Source organism: Excalfactoria chinensis, chromosome 5 (assembly GCF_039878825.1).
Source record: "Excalfactoria chinensis isolate bCotChi1 chromosome 5, bCotChi1.hap2, whole genome shotgun sequence".
In the NCBI taxonomy this organism is placed as follows: domain Eukaryota; kingdom Metazoa; phylum Chordata; class Aves; order Galliformes; family Phasianidae; genus Excalfactoria; species Excalfactoria chinensis.
Window position 1 is genome coordinate 7,234,223 of NC_092829.1, and position 19,213 is coordinate 7,253,435.

The window sequence follows — 19,213 nt, forward strand, 5'->3', positions numbered from 1 at the left end:
AATGATAAAAACCTTTTTGGACCTGGTATCTGTTTATCAAGGATGCTGTCAGGATAATGGTATGATGAGGGAAAAGTAAATGCATTTCATGCTGTAAAGTTATCAGAGTAAAACACAAAATCAGAAGCCAGATTTTGAGTTCTGATTTCACCTTTTTAAACGTCTGCCATTAAATCACCATCTAGTTTATAAACTCTACCAAATAGGGTAAAATGCTGATAAAATAATTATTCAGGGCATTGATTCATTGGAAAATTACATGAGTAAATAAAAATATTTAAATGTAAGCACATAAGAGTTTTGGTTGATGACTCATACATTACTAAACAGAGGTCCTTGGTGGCCAAATTAGGGACATCTAGTTTTTACAGCTTCAGGAATTTCTTTTTTAATTATTTTTCAGTCATATGCAAAAGAAGTGGTAAAATGTGGATTCTCTGTTTCTCACTCATGGTGGTGAGACTCAACATGTACCCCTGAGAATGTTGCTATTCACATTTGATTTTGGATAGGTGTGAAGTGAAGATGCTGGTTTATCCCTTTCTAGCTTGGGCAGAACGCTTGACATTGTTATTTTGTGTGCTGTCCTCGAATTCTCAAGTTGTTTAAAAGCTTTGACTTTTGCCTTTTTGGAATGAAGTCATACCTCTGCCTTTTAGATAGATCGTTTAGTGGTCTTATTAGGTGATAACATTTATAAACAGTGGTTTCACAAATAATTGAGAATTGGAACAAAAGCCCATCAGACTGACTTATTCTATGCTTAATGCCCACAAAGATTTATTTAATTAACCAAAATAGAATAAAACCTGAATTTATTTATTAAAATATTTTGTTGAAAGAATCCCATTGAAATGCAGTGTTTCATTGCTAAGGGTATCCTGGGATACAGGCCAAGATATGACTCTTGAAGAATGTTATTGAGAGCAATGTGCTTTGATGTCTCATTTATTTTGCAGTTGAATTTACTTTCTATTTTTTCCTTTGTTAGATGCAAACAGCCTGCTGGGAGGATTGTTTATTCCAAACAAGTTGTCCTGCGCCTTAATCTTTGCCTGGGTACTAATTGCTACTTTACAATTAGATAGTTTTAGAAGCGCATGTATATGGAATTGTTAGCACTTCTTAAGTCATTCCTCTGCTAGTCTGATGATTAATCAGACATACACGTCCTGCTTTATGAACAACTTCCTGCTGCACTTCAGTTTACTGAAACCTGCCTTCTTTTGATTATTTTTTTTCACGGTAACATTAATTTTTTAACCACGAGCATCTTGCTGCTTTAATCCTGGTTTCACTTAGTAATGAATATTTGAATTGTATTGGAGAAAGCATTCACATTTTATTTGAATACAGAAGTCTTCTAGACATCTCTAATTATCTTCTGCCAAATCCACTTTATCTGTGATTAGTATGAAAGGGTGAATGTTTTTGTCAGGAGCTTATAGCCTTGCTTTTGTAATAGGCTGCATTTTAAGTAGCCAGTTGGATTGGTGTTGGCCTTTGAAAAATGTAAAATGCTTTGAAGGAAGACTTAAATAGACCAATAAAGATTGTGCGAGCACACACGTTTAATCTCAGGACTCTCTGCATTCTAGTTCAAGCTCTGGGAAACTGAAGGAATTGCACTGGAGAATAATCAAAGGGTACAGCTTTATTACTTGTCTGTTCTGAAAATGGGCTGTTTCCTCTGGCTTAAGACACTGGGTGCTCTAGATTCTCTGATAAAAGAAAGAAGGCAGCACTTTAGATACTATATATTGTAAATTTTCAGGGATGTGCAGCTGCGAAGTGGATGGCTCATCTGATTAGAGACGTAACACAGGATGTAGGCAAATCCTTCTCCTGGTCCCCCAAAATAACTCTGAAATAACTTGAGATGACAAAGACCTCCCTAAAGGATGAATCCTCTCTTATGATTAGTTTTGTTTGGGATCATAAATTACACAGAAAATGATGGGAAAGATCAGTTTGTCAATGTTGTATTCAGAAAACTTAATCCTTGTAACTTTAAGAACAAAAGCAAATTGATGCTTTAAACAATGATGTCACATCTAGGTGATATTTTTTTTACTACCTTTCTTTCTTGAATGACTCACGAATCTTCCTATTTGCTCCCTTATGAGGCCATATAAGGGAGAAGTGCTACGTGTATGTTTCATATTCACACGCTGCCCAGCTGAGAGGAATACATATTTTTCTAAATACTTCTGTGATTGCACACTACATTGATTTTCTTCTGATTGTATCAAGGGAATCTGAAATACCAAATATGCTGATAGTCAAGGGGAGGCATGGATTAAATCAGTTCTTTTTTATTCCTGCATGCCACTCTTATGTTTCTTTTTTTGTGACTTTTATTTTCATTGTCCATTCTGTTTTCATTGTCTTTGAGAATGTCAGTTGGATTAGCACAAGCTCCTGTAGTGTGAGTATTTGGCTTCTTTATCTTTTCCTTTCTTTTTCCCATTAATCAAATGTCATTATTTCCTGGAGTCTCCACTATGGAATATTATCCATACGCACATGCCATGTTACCCACCTGCACAAGGGGCGTCCTGAGTTCCTCTTGGGATGATTAAAGGGTCAATTTCTTTGCCCTTATTACCCCATCAATTACTTAGCATACTGTAGTATTAGCACAAGATTATCTTTTAAAAAGCCTCGTCTCCAGCCTTGAGAGTCTCATTTCATTCAGAGAAACACAAGAGAATCTTTTCTTTGCTATTATTTAACTGGGGTTTATTTATGCATTTACTTGTTTTGTAAAGTAGGCGATAAAGGCACATGGAAGAATAATGAGAGGCTGAATGAATCTTTGTTTATTGTTCTAAAAGTTGGTCTCATGAAAAGCAATTAGGGAGTGTTAGCAGTTGCTTGTGGATTAGCAGTAGTCCAGGTCAACAACTGACAAACCATCGAGGTAGAAATTACAGAGCCAATGATTACAAGCTGAAATTCTCTTCCTATCCCCAAAAAGCAACAAGAAGGAAAGTTCTTGTCGCTCTGGCAAAGCTCATTTACTGATCTTAACAGCTGGGATGTATTTCAAATGAATTAACTTTCTGTCCCTCCATACATGTGTGCGCATTTTAAAATGATGTTGGTTATCATCTGTTCCCTACTTCAGCACTGCTGTGGTCAGACCCCATGGTTTTTACATTGCTCTTAGAAGCACCACCTTCCTTTCTCAGCTGTGAGCATGCGAAGCTGTAATGTCTTTCCTCTATCAATGTCTGCTGTGCTGAAATGCTATGAAGCATCATTACTGTACGCTCAATAAATACAGAGCTGTACTAAGCCCATGGAAGGATGAACCTGGAGAAGTTGTTGGGTTAGTGGCATGCCACAGAGGCATTTCCTATCGTCTTGTAAGGGGTATTTTGAGATATAAAAGTATATAGATGGATATCACTCTTTTAATGGTAGAAGAGGAATCGGTCACTCCAAAAGTAATGCCTTCTATTTCTTTCCATGGCAAATACAGTAGATACAAGGAGCATGGTAATGCTGTTTGCTAGAGCAAATTCTCAGCTACAAAACACTATTTTTCAGCAGTCACCACTGTTAGATATGCATTTTTACCAGTGATGAACAAGAGCTGTGCTTGTAAATGCCTGCATCAGTGGAAGTGACCCAGTGTTGCTGTTACCAGTGCTGAGACGCAGCACCCACTGCCTCACCATTCACATTGGTGAATGTCAGTGAGTGCCATTGGGTGCCATTTTTTCTGCACAGAGGAATTCAGTTCACCTTTACTCCTACACACCTCCATGTCAGACACCAGTCTGTCAGACTGCCTCTCTGCTGCCATCTGTCACATGTCAACAAAACGGAATGGAATATTGGTGGGAAGGTTCATCCTCTGCTGCCATACCACCAACATCCATCTCTGATGTTGTGGACTGACAGAATAGAATAGGAAGCATTACTTTTGGAGCAACCCATGCGCTCTCCTAATCTTGCAGGCCAGACCAAATGACTGAAACTTATTGCTGTGTTAGGGAAATCAATGAAAGCAGTGGTGGTGGGGATCTTAGTTTAGATCAGTGGAGCAGACTTGCCATAACTTTCTGCCATACTCAGGTAACCGTGCTGAATACTTCCAATGGCTTCTCTTAAGTTATACATGTGGTAACCAGTGGAAATATTTCATGTTTTATTGTTTCTTGTGGAATAAAGAACACTAAATGGCATTTATAAAGCGACACTCATCTTAAAGTATTTAATGTTGAACTTTCTCCTCTGTGGCTCTTCAGCTGACAAGAAATATTAGAACTTGTATATTGCAGTTTGTTAAAAAATGTAAATTTATGTTCAGAATTGTTTGTCAGCCTCTCCGAAAATTGAAAGTAATTAAATAGAAAGTTCTACAGATTTGTGCCATCTCTGTACCCTCTCATCTCAAGATGGTGTGAGAAGCAGACAATTGTAATAACTTGCTGCTACTCCTTTCCAGCTTAATTTGATCTCGTTCCTTAATTCTGACAGATTGTTTTTAATTTCCCCATCTGTTCCATAAAAATCTCAAGTGATTGACTCTTCGGAAAAAAAAAGTAATGTCTAATAGCTGAGCCACTTTTAATGAGTTGGTACGATTTATTTAATGAGACACGCTGAAGAAAGAAAGCCAAAGGAAAAAAATGGATTAGGGTGGTGGGAGTGAAGAAAGGCAAAGGACAACTGCATCCTTTAGAAGTCCCTGCTTCTCCCTTGCTCCTTAGCTCTGGGCTGCTGCTTTCTCCACTTTCAGGCGATGTGCTCGGTCTTGCAATTACAGTCAAATATATATGTATTCAACAGAAGTAATACCTTTTTGCTCAGTATTCGCTTCCAGAGGCTCCAAAGGATAAAACCGTTGCTTAAAAACTGCCTACAAATGGCATCTCACCATCGATGTGCAATATGAATCTTTTAAGAATAACAAGACTGAATATAAATGATCGCATCTGGACTTCCCTCTTCTGTTTTACTCTTTAAATATTGTTATAATAACAATAATATTTAATAATATTCTTAATGATCATTAAATAGCAGTTACTCCGTCAGCAACATACTTGGTAATGAAATCAAATAATGATAATAAATACACAGCTCTTTTACAGGGAAAGTTGAAATTTTGACTAAATGCTGCATATCTGCCGTTGTTAGTATAACCTTGTGTAGAATTCACGGAATAATGAAGTAATTTTCCAATTGCATATGGTGGGGCATAACAAACGAGGGAGTGCTGCTATGGTAAGAAGCGTAACATACACTCGTTCTACAGGTTTTGGTGGGCTACCAATTTTTTTTAACTAGTAAAATGTAGGAGTAATTTGACTGGAGATCAGAGCAGGGAGGATCAATTCTCCACGCTTTCTGGGCATCTCAGAATCAGTTTCCATGTGACAGGGATTACAGACAGCCAGGAGGACAGGGGAAAGGTTAGAATCTGACTTTTGAACCACAGAATGTTGTAGTGGTTAAAAGCGCTACAGATTGAAGTCTGGACAAAGTTGGAGTTGGGTGGTGTCTTTTTTTAAGGTTCAGCTGAGTAAATGGCCGCAGATCAGAGACGTTCTGTGCTTATACAGATGAAGTCTGTTTTAAGGTAGGGCTGGATTGTGCTTAAAAATTAGGTTATTCTAATATGGGCCTTATAGGAGGGAATAAAACGGTCTTGTTTTTATGGATTTTTTGACTTGTTGCTATCAAATAGATGTGTCACTAGATTGGGTCTTTTTGTTGTTGGGAGGAAGGAATCAATTGCTGGATTGCTTTATCTGCACGACAGAAGGCAAAAGTGACTTAATTTGGGCTTTGGGAATGTGACCCATTATCTATGCCTCTTGATGGATCTTGGTCAAGGATCTCGTTGCACTGTGGTTTAATAATTCTTCAGTGTATTTGTGTAGCTAAAATGAAATTCACAAGATATAAGTTTAACAGTGCTGCGTGTATCCTTCATAAAGCATTGATCTTGTGTTTTTTATCTTCTCCCTAGCGTGTCAATCCTGATCTTCAATACTTCTCGGCAGTGCTTTGTAGTGGTGAAGCAGTTCCGCCCAGGTAATCCTCTTTTTTTAGCTTTACTTTTGCTCTCTAGCGAAACAAGCTTTTGAGGGTTTAGCAGTTAAAAGTTGGTGCATCTGTGGTGATAAAATCTTTGTTCTATATTCCGTTCTTTGTGCAGTAGCCCACCCTTTTCAGCAAGTTGGAATTTCTAACCAAGGAAATTTCCATTGCAGATGAAACGAACGATGAGAGTAGCCTCACACCCTGCTTTTGGGATAGCCATTGTCCTCTACTGTGTGGCGTTTCAAACAGCTCTACGGTGCTCGTGCAATGAGTTACTTTGATTAGAAGCTGATTCTTACCTATCTAGCTGGCAGCTTTTGTTCAGAATTGCAGTGGTCCTCACTGTTTTTTTAAAGTGGCTTGTGATTTTTTATGTGTTATACACTTGGAAACTGAAAATATGAGAAAATGAGGGCTGCTTATGCTATAGCTTCATCAATACAACGACAGTTTCATTTTATGGGACATTATTATAAGTCAATATGCTGTATTTTCTGACTTTTGAATCTGTTATTTTTATGCAAAGCAGTATATACTTTTTGGAAGTTAAAAATTGAAATGCATATTGTCTGCATCTTAAATTAAAAAATCCACAAGATATTTCACCGACTGTTGCTAAGAAACCATTTCAAGATTGTTTGTGATAGACTTCATTGGAAACTTTCTGGGGTGGTGTCACGCTGTCCTTTCTTACCAACAGTGATTGACAGGCTCGGTTTTGTGCAGCACTGTTATAATAATAGTGCTTATTTCTCATGAAGCACTATATTGATTATTATAAGGAGTTTGTTTATCTGTTTGTTAGTCATTCGGTGCCTTTTATTTTGCCAGCTGAGTGAAATCACTCATGTAGTGGTTGTTCTCTTTGAGGCAATCTTAAGCAGAAGCTGGCACTTATATATGTACTTAATGATGTCCATTATATCATCTCCATGGGGATGTCAGACCTGGCCTTGGGGGACAGTGGTCAGTCCAATACCCTGTAGCAGCTCCCTCAATGCAACCATGTCCCTCTGTTACTCGCAACACTGCAATTTTATTTCCATCAGCTGGTTACTGTCTGCATTGGTGCCTGTTTCTCAGAGCAGAAATTAAAGCAAAGGCTTCTCATTGCCTCTCTCAGGATCCCACGGAAGATGATAATACATCTTTCTTCTTGCGAGCAAACAGCTGCAGCTCAGGCAGCAGGCTCGTCCCCTGCATGTGTGCTGGATGACATATGTGCTTGCCTTGCCTTGGGGTGTGGTGTGCTGATCAGGTTTTCCCATTTAAGTCCGTGCTGTTTCTGAAGGCAGTTGTCCATCTTTGTACATACATCCCCACTGCATTCCCTTATGTAGCACCAGCAGAGGTCTGTTGTGGCTGCAAACAGATCATTTTTCAACCTACTGTAGGGAACCTGCTTTAGCAGGGGGTTGGACTTGGTGATCCACATAGGTGCCTTTCAACCCCTAAAATTCTGTGAATTTGAGGGTTAAGCAACTAATCTGAGAGATTGAGGGTGGAGGAAGCTTCGTGGTGGTAATGAAGGGGCTGTTTCTGACCAAAGTAATGTAAGCCATCAGAAGATGGGGGAGCAACAGGACATGGCACCAGTGAGAGAGTGACTGCTGGAAGAGGAACTCTGGATTCTAGTTTCTGCTCTCTGAACTCGCCATGCCTCTGCAGTAAGCAAACAGTACGCAGTGAGGAAGGAAGAGGAATATCTCAGGCTTCCATCCAGAGAGTGCACCCAGGCTAATAGATCACAGGCTGATGTTTGATCTGTTACCTTAGGTGTATCACTTGTGCAGTCAGTTCTTCGCCTTCAAGAGAGGTCTGAGGGACTCCGGTCCCTGGTACTGGGGCACCTTGATCTTCTAGGCTTTGCTTCTGTCTGAGAGAGAAATTCAGTCTGAACCTTTCCAAACCTGGTGGTAACGAGTCCATGCTTGATGGAACACTGATTTTTGGGCTCTTTAAAGAAAAAACGCGTACAGATTGTTTTCTTCCTTATTGACAGAGAAAAGCTGCAGTGTGCTGGTGTGTTGGCACATCCCAGGGTTTTTCTCTGAAGAGGACTGCTGCATTGGGTCCTTCTAGGAAAGTAACTTTGATCTACACGGAGCCCACTTGTGCTCGGGGAGAAGGAGGATGGCAGGTGCCTGCTGGAATGACAGAAGGGGTTTCAGGGATTCAGCAGCCTTACAACAGAGAGTTACTGTAATCACAGTTTCGTATTTCCATTCCCACACTCTTACCTATATCCCGGTTTGGTGCCTAAGTCCTTTATTGGAATGTATGCTTTGCTCCATTTTGTATGTACTGATAAATATACGTCCGTACTGACAAAGCAACACCAACTTAGAAGTATTGGGTTCATCTCAGAGAGATCCTGGAGGTAGTTGTCATTTATGGCAATTCATAGCTTTTAAAAGTTTTCATATTAACAACAGTGTGCACACTTCAAGGATTTTTTTTCCCTCCTCCTTACTGTGTTTTAAGAAGAAAACAGCTCTACTTGTGCCTATCGACCTAAAAAATGAAAGCTTCCTTTCCTTAAATGTTTATATCTCAAGGGCCTAAATGTACCTACTGCAAACAGCTTTGAGCATCTTGAGTTCTGAATGAAGATGAATTTTGGGCACACTCCGGCACCTCGTGTTTCTATCCAGACCAATCTGGACAACACTCCCAAAGTGCTGATCTCTTGTACAACCCTTCTGAGTTGTCACAAGAAGCCTGAAGGAACTCTAGGCACCAATTTCTGGGGTTGAGAAAGTGCTTGAGAAATCGTCGCTGTGGTACCATTAGTGATAGTGATCTGCAGCGGTCAACAATGATTTTTTGTGTTTACCAACAGTTTTCACTCAGGCAGAACTTCAGTTGACATCGGTGAGAGGTTTTGCTGAAACGAGGACTAAAATCTGGCCCTTTCTTTAGGAGTGTGTTACAGTGGCAGCTGTTTGTAGATTAATTCAAGAAGTCTTTTTCCAACTCCGCACAGGAATCTGTGCAAGGAACTATACGTTCAAAAGGGGATTTATTTATTTTTTTTCAAACAAACATACATGCTTTTCATACCCTTTCCAAATAACAGCTGAGTTGACAGGCTGAAAGACTCATCGTTGTGCACATGGCACGTTATGTGCAACCCAACTTTAATGCAAAATAACTGTGGAGTTTAAATTAAATCCTGATAGCCACATTGCTTAACGAAGGGAAGCTGTTAGGAGCTTCTGGGGTGTGTAGACTTCTTGGACGAGCTAGCTTCCTTTTTAATGTGCATGGCCTCATCCCAAGGGCACAAATAGAGCTCAAAGAATAAATTTACAGAGGTAGGAGGAGATCCTTTGCTCTCTAAAGTCGTATTTTCTCTGCGTCATAATTTGAATAGCTAGCACAAGCAGATACTTGCTGCTTTCACGTGCTCTCATGATCATAACTTTCTGCCCCAAATTTGTGTACTCTATTTATTTTTTCCTTTGAATACAAATAAACTCAAAGAACCCTCTTGTTTCTTTTCCTTATGTGTTTGTTTGTTTGTTTCTTTTAAGCTGTTTACATGTGTGAAGTAGAAAGGCAACATCCTGAGCTTTTCCAGAACCGGGACAAGGAGAGTTTCTCCCGCCTGGAGGATCCCCTACCTGCAGTGGTAGGAGTGACTTATGAACTTTGTGCTGGCATCGTAGACAAGCCACATCTTTCTTTAGAAGAAATTGCCTGTGAGGAGATCTTAGAAGAGTGTGGCTATCGTGTTCCTGTTACAAACCTAAGGAAGATCACTTCTTACAGGTAAACAGCAGCAAGTAAAGCACCATGTTTTCTTTTCAGGTTTCTGAAGTAGCTTGAATGTGAATTAATGCTCCCGTATTTAAGCTGTTTGTTGGAGCTGTTAATGAGCTCTTGAGAGCAGTTTGTTACAGTGCTTTACTGGGTCAGTCTTTTTCCACTTCTGATTCTTACTGTTCTGATACAAGCTGCACACAGTGGGCTCTGATTTTTTCTTCATATGACTTTGCAGAAGCATGAGAACTTTTGCCATCATATTTAGGGCATAATTAATGCTTCTTTGAATGGAATGGTAACTGATGTCATCTATGAAGAGTTTGATGATTTAATGGTGGAGACTATTCAACGACTATTGAAATAGATTCTAACGTGTAAGGAGAAACTCATATTTAAGAAGAAAGATACAAAATGTGAGCTGTTTCAGGAAAAATAAAAGGAAAGACTCAGGAGAAACTCTGCACACTGCTTTAATCCCATTGTATCCTTCCCAGCTTTTAGTATCCGAAATGGACGTATGTTTGTATTTTACAGAGAACACTGCAGGTTTTTTCTTCCTTTTGCTTGACATCTCCATTGAACAAGGCCTTGTCGTTGGTTTTTAATTTGGGAATTGAATACAAATCCACAGCTGTCAATCCTGGCAAATGTTATTTCCTGCTGGATTAAGAAGCAGTGCTTCTGTTGAGGGGAGGGGTTGAATCACAGGAGCTGCCTCCTACAAGTCCTTGACACTAAACCAAGGCGTGTTGTGCTGGAAGAAACAGTGCCTTCCTGATTTATGAGAAAAAAACTGTCCGACTGCATTTCCTATGTAGGGTTACACTGGTGGGCTGTACCATGCAGATGTATACACTTGCATTCACACCCACAAAGTAGGAAGAGTAGGGAATAATTTCTGTAGTTGTCAGTGTAATCGTTTGGCTCAGTAACAATTCTCATCCCACTTAAATGGCATATATTTTGGGTTGTTAAATGCCTTTTTCTTTTACATGTTGTTGCTGTGAGGTTTTTCTGTTTGTTTTTAATTGCAGTCTGATTTGCAAAGGGAGGGTACAATGGGAGTTTTCTGTGTTGAGACTTAGCAAAGGATGCTTACTTACTGTGTAATCCCCCAGTCTTGCTTTATGTATGTGGATGCAGCTTTCTGCCCATGGAAATCCATGCTAAAGTCAGAAGCTCCTGCATAGTATTGACTTTTTCAGATTCATATAGAAGGCTAAAACATCAAAGATGATATTTTTACAGTTTATTTGTTCAATTTGCTGTGTTGTGTATGAAAATTTGATTCTAAATGTTACAATCTTGCTGTTAGCAGTGTCCTGTTACTCTTCCTTTAGCCAGGCTGATGTATCTCTTTGATCCTTGAGCATCTGATGCAAAGACAAGAAATAATTGGTCCCTCTAGGCTCTGCTAAGGACCGTTTTTTTTTCTGTAATAGTTATATTATGTATTAGAATTTCAGGGCTTTTTCTAAATGTAATGGATTTTTCCAAATGTTTTGTGCTGTTTTGTGCTGCAACTGTCGATAGAAAGAGATTAACATAAAGTGTTACACGAATGTACATGCATGCCATTCATAGTTATGTCATGCAATTCTTTTATTATTTGTCATCCCAACGATCCGTGTAATAGTTGCTCTATATTATTAATTGATCCATTGCAGCAGTTCAGAGAGAAGCCTTGACAAATGGAATCGGAAGGAATTTGGGGAGGATCTCCTGTTCCAAAGAACAGGCTCAGCTGGATTTATGTCATTTCTAACAAGCATGCATCTGTGCTTTCTCTAAAATGACATCATTTCGTAGCCTTTCCAAGCATTCTGTCCAAAGTGTCCGTACTATAAGCAAGGTTTTCCTGATATCTGGTCTCATTTTCTTCTTCTTCATTTCCAGGCAGTGATTTATTGCCCTCTTCCCAGCAGACATGACATACATCTGCACCTTCTGTGTGTCTGCTTGAACATGTCTACTCTTGATTTTATTTTTGCCTATGCAAAGCTATCTTAGTTAATTTTACCTTTCTCTTCAGACAGCAGTTTCTCAATGCCTGATCAATCTTTCTGCTGTCCTTTGCCTTCTTCCCATCCAGTCTACATCTTTCTTAAGTGGAACCTGAAGTGGAGCACGGTATTTGAAGATGTAAGTCCTAAAACAAAACATTAAACGGAGGACCATGCCCAGCAGAATCCTATTTGGTGTACCTTTAATTTGACAGTGATGCTCACTCCATGAGTGCCATCTTCATGCTGGTTTTGCACCTAATTCAGGTTCTTCAGTTTCCCACTGTACTGTCATTTCCTATCCTTTTAATAAACTAGTCACATGAGGTGGGATCTAAAGCTTTAATAAATGGAAGTGACTTTGGTTTTACTGCTGTTCCTGTCCCCCAGACCTATTACCATATTATAGCTGAAAGTGTTTGTATGTGACGCATTCTTTACAGATCTGTTTAGCTGTTGGTTCTTTCCATGATGCAAACAAGGCCACATTAAAAATATTATAGAAATAGAATTCAGAATTATGAAGTCTGCTACATTTTTGTAGATGGAAGCCCAGAATTCCATGCACAGTGAGAGGGCTTTCGTACAAGCAAGGGCTTATGTGATCCATCCTTTAGTCTGAAAGGAAGGAGTTGTCTTCTATGCTTCGTGTCACCCATTCCTAGTATCATGGTAATGAGAATGACATTTCTAGCTTGAATAAGGGCAGATCTGACAGAAGAATATGGAAAGCAGAAGATGCAACAAATGTAAAGGGAGAAGCAGCTTTTGCTAGCGAGGCAAATGCAGTTCTGTGGCTGATGGGTTGAGAAGCGGAGGGACGTGGACGGTGTGTGGTGTGAACTCAGAGTAGGGGTTTGAAGTGGAATAGAAGTAGCTTCATTTCACCATTACAGCAAGATTGGTTTTTGTTGATGTGGGTGTTTCTGTGAATGTTTTGACACCTAGTATTGTGCTGAGTGAAGACTTTACAACCGCTAAGTTCTAGGCAGCTGAGTGTCTGGCCTCAGTCAAGCATGGCATGGATGCAATGGGTGTAAAGGGACCGTTTTGACCAACAGTAAAATGAAAATCAGACAGCAGCAGTGGGATTGTAAACTGGGGCTTCTTGAAAACTGTTAATTTGTGAGATTTCTTCCCGCTTTGTTTTCCTAAATGCAAGATTTCAAAGGGGAAACGAGCCTTTCTCATATATTAGATGGAACTTTTCTTTCTGTCATTGAATCCCAGCAGCTTTCAATTTGAATCCCGTATAGAATTAAGCTTTTAATTAGTTCCATAAGTTGAGATACTATCTTCCTTGAGACCTGTTTCTTTACAAGACTGGTACAAAGAAATGTTTTGTTGTTACTAAATATGTTGTCATTAATATTGTCATTGCATCTTCTAATAATGTTTGATTGCCTTGAAGAATATTTATAAGCTTCAGTAATATGTCATCCCAGCGGGAGAAAGGCTGCTTAGAGCTTCTCATTCAACTTCTTTCCCCTTTATTCCATCTTCAGTTTCTCTCAGAGCTTGGAGAGAATATAAATTGGGTCCAATAGGTCCTGCAGGTTCTCAGCCCTCTAAAACACTCAGATGGATTAGTTTAAGGGCTTACCTGTATTAATAATGGTACTTGCTTTAATCTTTCTACATTTGAAACTTTTCCAAACGTATACAACAAAGAAGAGTATTCATAGAATTCATATTGGATGTTCCAATTGCTGTGCCATGGCTATTAGTCCCTGTGCAGCGAGGTAAAAATGGTTTGTATTCACAAGTTATTATGTATAAAGAGTAACAGCCTTGAAAATGCTGGAGTGCATTATAATTAGAAAGATCACCTGCTAGTACACCTGTTGGGGATGGCATAATGTAATATAATTTTATGTTAATTACTTCTCTGCTTTTCTCCTGCACCTGCTGCTTATAAAGTCAGAATTGTGCCACGGTCTTAAGAAGTGACAATAGGAGCTGCATGTTGCTGTTCATCATTGTACATGTTGTGTGCCTAAGTAGATCCTGATTTCAGCATGGAGAACAGAGATTTCTGTCATTTATGTGTAAACATGAGTTACGTGTTCATCGTATATCCAAATTCTGCACCCAGGTTACTGGAAAAGTTCATATTGCTTTTTGAGATTACACATTAACTACACCAGATAAAACAAAATGTATAGATTTCTGTGCTAATATGAACAGTTGAGTGTTGTTTTTTCATATAATTATATTATTAAATACTAAAAGATGAGTTAGGTATTAATTACCATCTATCAGAAATCTGAGTTTAGCCAGGAAGTCAATTAGTTGATAGTAAGTTAGTTAATAAATCAATCTCAAGTTATTTGTTCCTCATGTTTCAACAGTGGAGCACGGTATCAAATGCCGTCTGTGTTCTCACAGGTGCTTGTCTGTTCCTTTAAATTAAAATACTGGATGGAAAAATGGATTTGAGACATTTGCAGCTTTTAGGAACTACTTAATTATTATTATTATTATTTTAATTACTAAGATTCTGCTGGCCAATTGCAATAGAAACATGTTACCTGTCTTCATGCTTATGAGCTCAGACTCAGAGAGTAAGGAGTTCCACTTTGTGAGCTCACCTTCAGGTGCTGTGTATTCCCTCATACATTTGATAGAAGGGAAGAGCTAAAGAAAGGCTCTGTGGGAGCTGCTGTTGCCATGCTTCAGGAACAGCTCGGACTGACAGTCTCTGTATTGCAGCCTTGTGCCACCTCTGTGCTGGAGGGTAGGAGAAGCACTTTGCAGTAATGCTGCAGAATGTACATCTCTGCTGCACTGATGCCTGCCAAGTGTTGCTCACAGGTCTGAAGGAATAGCGTGGTTTGAATCCACTGCTGGGGCATTTTATTTGAAGTGAAATGTGGGGCAGCAGTGTGCAGTCTTGTTTTGATGTAGTCAACTGAAACTGAAGTTATTGTTGTGATGAGAACCATACCACTTTGGTATCCTTAGTTTGACATGCTTACATTCTTAGACTTGCTGTTGCCAAAGGTGGTGGGGGTTTCTAATCATCTCTGAAGGAGTGCTTAAGGTTTACTGCTAAGAGACTTTTAAAAGTCTCTCTTGAACGTGGAGTTTGTGAGCTTAAGCCTTAATGATTTGACAGAGACTTTGTCAGCCATGTAGCTGCTAATTGAGCTATAAACTCAGAATATCCTTCTGAGAAACAGACCAGGGAACCATAGCTGCATTTTGTATAGATGATTTGCATTTGTCCCACATTGGTAAATGAGAGTCATGCACCATGTAGACACATCAAAATCCATCTGAAACAGTGAGCTAGGTCAAGCCAGGTGTAATAGGTCTGGGTCAGTATGAGCCATGCCATGCCTGGTCTGAGCAGCTTGGGGCTAAACCTACAGAGCGAAGCTGAAGCTTGAAGGGCCAATGCTGTGAGTTCAGACCCTGCTTGCCCTCCCCCAAAACTGCATCTCTCTTGTGTTAGGAGGGGAGACACCTTTGTCAGGGGGGTGGTTTTCCCATCACTGGCAGTTCGGGTGTGCTGACCCCTGTGATTTTCACAGATGCAAAGCTAATGAATGTAGTTGTAATCTGTTAATAGGTAACTCATTTTAGACCAAAAGCATTTTATTTGTAGTGTGAAATAGTACAGAAAAGAAAAACATACGTCGCAGACTCGGGATAGAGAAAGAAGATAGCAGAAAAGGGAATATAACCACAAATAAAGGCACTCCGAAGTTCCTTAAACAAAGTGCTCAGAAAATAACTGTGGGAAAGCATAAGAATTTTCTAGTAACAGATAAACCTGAAAGCGCACCAAAAGCAAAATTGTAGCCCCTGTAGCAGTCATTTGCCTTCTGCCTTTCCCCCTTTTTCCTCCTCCTGCCCCCAAGTCAGTGAAATGTGTACACATTTTCCAAGGTATATGCTAAAGTGCTTTATTACTGCATCCAGGTGGAGGCTTGGGTTGGCTTCAAAGCAATACCCGAGAATGTTTAATTGAGTAGAGGGCATTCCACATAGCTCCATGAGAAAACCATCAAGTGACAAAGTGAAAGCATTTAGAGAAAGAAATAGGGAATAAAAAAAGGTGAGAAAATATGTATTATCTTCTTTTATGATTTACCGTATCCTGCGTGTGTTCCTGTGCCTTACTGAAGACTGAAACAGTCATGGAGTTAGGCAATAAGTCAGTGAATTTGTACATAAATAACACAACGCGCTTAGGCACCGAAGTCTCCCAGCTAAATAGTGAGGGGATCTTAAGCCGTCTTCATGTGTTCATTATTATTATACTGCAGAACAAGTGTCACTGTACAGAGAGAGCAGCAGACCTGGGTAGTGGTCATAGGAAAATAATTCCCTTTTTCACTCCCGTGTTTAGGAAAGGAGGTGTATGTCAATGTAAGAATCCAGTTTCAGTAGTCACTGTTAATTGTCCAAACAAGATAACTGTCATTGTTCTTAGAAAACTGAGATAGTTAATGGATTCCTGCTACAGGGGGTCAGTTATGTTAGATTAGCTCAGAGTGGACCAGTGATTGAGTAGGTGTGGATATACACTCTAAGATCACAACACTGCTACAGATCTTGGAATCCTTCGTGTGTATAATAAAACAGAAGCTAATTTCTCAGCTTTCCCTAAGGCCTGATTCATGGCTTCAGTGAACCCTGGATCCAGCTTCAATCTGAAAAGTCACTTGTAATCGTATGAAATGACGAAGTTGCAATTACAATGTGAATATTTTCTTGAAAGGACTAAATGAGTGGATTATGTACTAATCCTTTATTTAAAAATATCTAAATGAAATCGTCTCAAGGAAATAGAGGATTAACAAATAAGAAGTATAATGCACAGCAAGTGGTCTAGCTGAAGAAAGATGATATAATCTAAAATATCCTCAACTAAATCCACTGTAACAAATTTAGTGGGAAGACTGAATTACTTCAGATACATGTGGGCTTACAGCGGTCCATTTGGGTCAAGGCTAAAGTTCAGGAAGGATAGAGAAAGACTTTCAAGCTGCCTTTCTATTGCACTTCTCCAGTCCATGAGCAGAGAACTCCAGCTGTGAGTGGACCTAATCTTCTTAAGAGTAAAAAAATCTAAATATTTGTATAAAAACAAGTAAGCAAATGTAGCATGACAGCATGCAGATACACTGAGGAGCTTCACTCTGCTGTTTGTAGATCTCTGTGGGTCATGGTGCAGTTCTGTTCTTACCAAGATTAACTGAAAGAAGTTCTGTTGACTTTGGTATATGTAGAACAACTGTTCACCAATCAAGAAAATGGGTTTTATTTTATCTTCCCTCATACTGACATTTCCCCAAAGTCACAGAATATATTTGAGGCCGGAACTGTTTAACATGCAACTGTATTCAAAACTGATAATGTTTTGACGTGAAAGTCGTGTCCAATTTCCATATTAACAAATTGCTTGTGAAAGCTCTAAATGACATTAGCAGGGAGTCGGGACGCGTTTTGGCATTGCTTAGGGACCCAAGTTAAGGATTCAGGTCTCTAGATACTGCTTCTTGTCTAAAAGCTTCCTCTGCTTTTTTCCAGGTCTGGAGTAGGTGTGACAGGTTCCAGGCAGACATTGTTCTATGCAGAAGTAACAGACCAGATGAGAACGAGTGAAGGAGGTGGCCAACCCGAGGAAGGAGAGCTGATTGAAGTTGTAGAAATACCTTTAGAAGACTCCATGAAGTTTGCTTATGATGAGACTTTTCCCAAGACGATGGGTGTCATCTTCAGCTTCACGTGGTTCCAAAATAACGTAGCACCCCAGCTACCCAAAAAATAATATCAAAGCACCCTGATTTCAAGAGAAAATCTGATGGTTCCGTGGGCCCAGAAAACTGCAAGTCTGCCTGCCTTCGTCAACTCATCTTTCTACAGTTTTCAAATCATTCTCAGTATAAATTTGGGATTAAAATCTGAAGTAAAATCTGAAGTAAAATCTGAAGTAAAATCTGAAGTAATCCATCATTAGCAAAAATCTGATTAACTCCACCAGGGCCAGTATTTGTCTCTGGGAGTCAAGTTTTAATTCTGAGTCAAAGGAAATGTGCCTGGTTCTCCTTTTTCATGGCACTGCTCTACCACTGTTTTGAAGAGATGCTCAGGGCTGCAGTGCAGCTGCTATGCCAGCCTGTTGCTGTTGGCTGTACATACTGGCAGCTGTGTATTCACTGGAGCTCTCAGAGCCGTTTGTCCTAATATTTTGGGGAAGGCCCCACAGCTTCGCAGTGACTATGTTGAGTTCTGCACAGCTTTCAGGGAACAGCTTTCTCTGTGTAATTCCTGTCCCGTAGAAAACGCTTGCGTTTCTGAACATGCAGACCTTTATTTCATAAGCAAACATATCTGTAAATCCTTTTGCTAACACGTCATTCTGACAATAGACCAGCTGTAAGGCTGCTTGCTTCTGTTTGCTCCCAGCAGAACGCTGAGCAGCAGTGGTGGGGGTGAGTGATGGGGGGTTTCTATGGGAACACATGCTTCTTTGTTTGTTTTATGGATAATACTTGCTTAATTAGATCAAACTTTGTCCTCTAGAGCAGGACCTGAGAGGCCAAATTCTTCTCATTTGACTCCAAGGTGACTAACACAGGTGATTTCTCTGTGGTCTCAGATTCCTTATCACCAAAATGGGAAGAGTGGGACTTCCCCCTCCGATAACGCTCCTTGAAACCTAGCAGTCAGAAGTGCTTTAATGAGAGACTTTATCATCATTTGTGCAGTTTACACTGAAGGCCACGCAGCTTGCACAGACACAGCGAGCAGCACAATTTGATTTAATAAAGTGGTCTAATTGAAATGTATATTATTCTGCCAGCGTGATTTAGAAGCGGACTGTTTGTCACGTGAAACTGTTAATAGCATGAATGAGAGAGAATCAAGTCAGGACATTTAATTACAGAGTTGTTTATGTTATTCACTCAGTGTTAATTAAGATGTCTGCATTATCTGTACTTGTAGGGCTGCGGAGGTATGAAGTATTTTTAGAAGACGAGTAGTGGGGATGTGCAAACTTTCACATAGCAGCTGGAATGAATGCGGTAGGGAAGTGATTTGAAATAGCTGCAGATCTAAGTAGGTGCTTAATAAATTAATAGAAATAAAAAGCCTTTAAAACTGGTGCTCGCCTCTTGTACTGAAGGGAGGAAAGCTCATCGAAAAGAGACTGGAGAGAGCAGTGGCAACCTGTGGAGCTGGACACCTCTCATGAGGGTCCAGCACAGTTGCATTGAGCTGTGCCTGGTCTGTGGCCAGTTGAGGGCTGAATAACCGTGGAAACTAAATAGATGTTGCCTGTGTCCAACGTATTCACATTGGAAGATGTTTTAGGGCATGGTCTCCCTTGTTGTGCATCATTATAGTGCTTAGTCTGTGTCCTGCTG

General features: G+C 39.8%; 1 protein-coding gene across 1 annotated transcript in view; it reads left to right on the plus strand.

Moving 5' to 3' along the window:
* NUDT14 (nudix hydrolase 14) overlaps positions 1-18,952 on the plus strand; it is a 48,243-nt gene extending 29,291 nt beyond the window's left edge. Inside the window, exons 3-5 of the mRNA XM_072337943.1 lie at positions 5,987-6,051; positions 9,597-9,834; positions 17,373-18,952. Of these exons, the coding sequence (XP_072194044.1) occupies positions 5,987-6,051; positions 9,597-9,834; positions 17,373-17,613 (544 nt within the window). The 3' untranslated portion in view covers positions 17,614-18,952. The remainder of the gene's footprint in view (positions 1-5,986; positions 6,052-9,596; positions 9,835-17,372) is intronic.
* Positions 18,953-19,213: the final 261 nt, after the last annotated feature.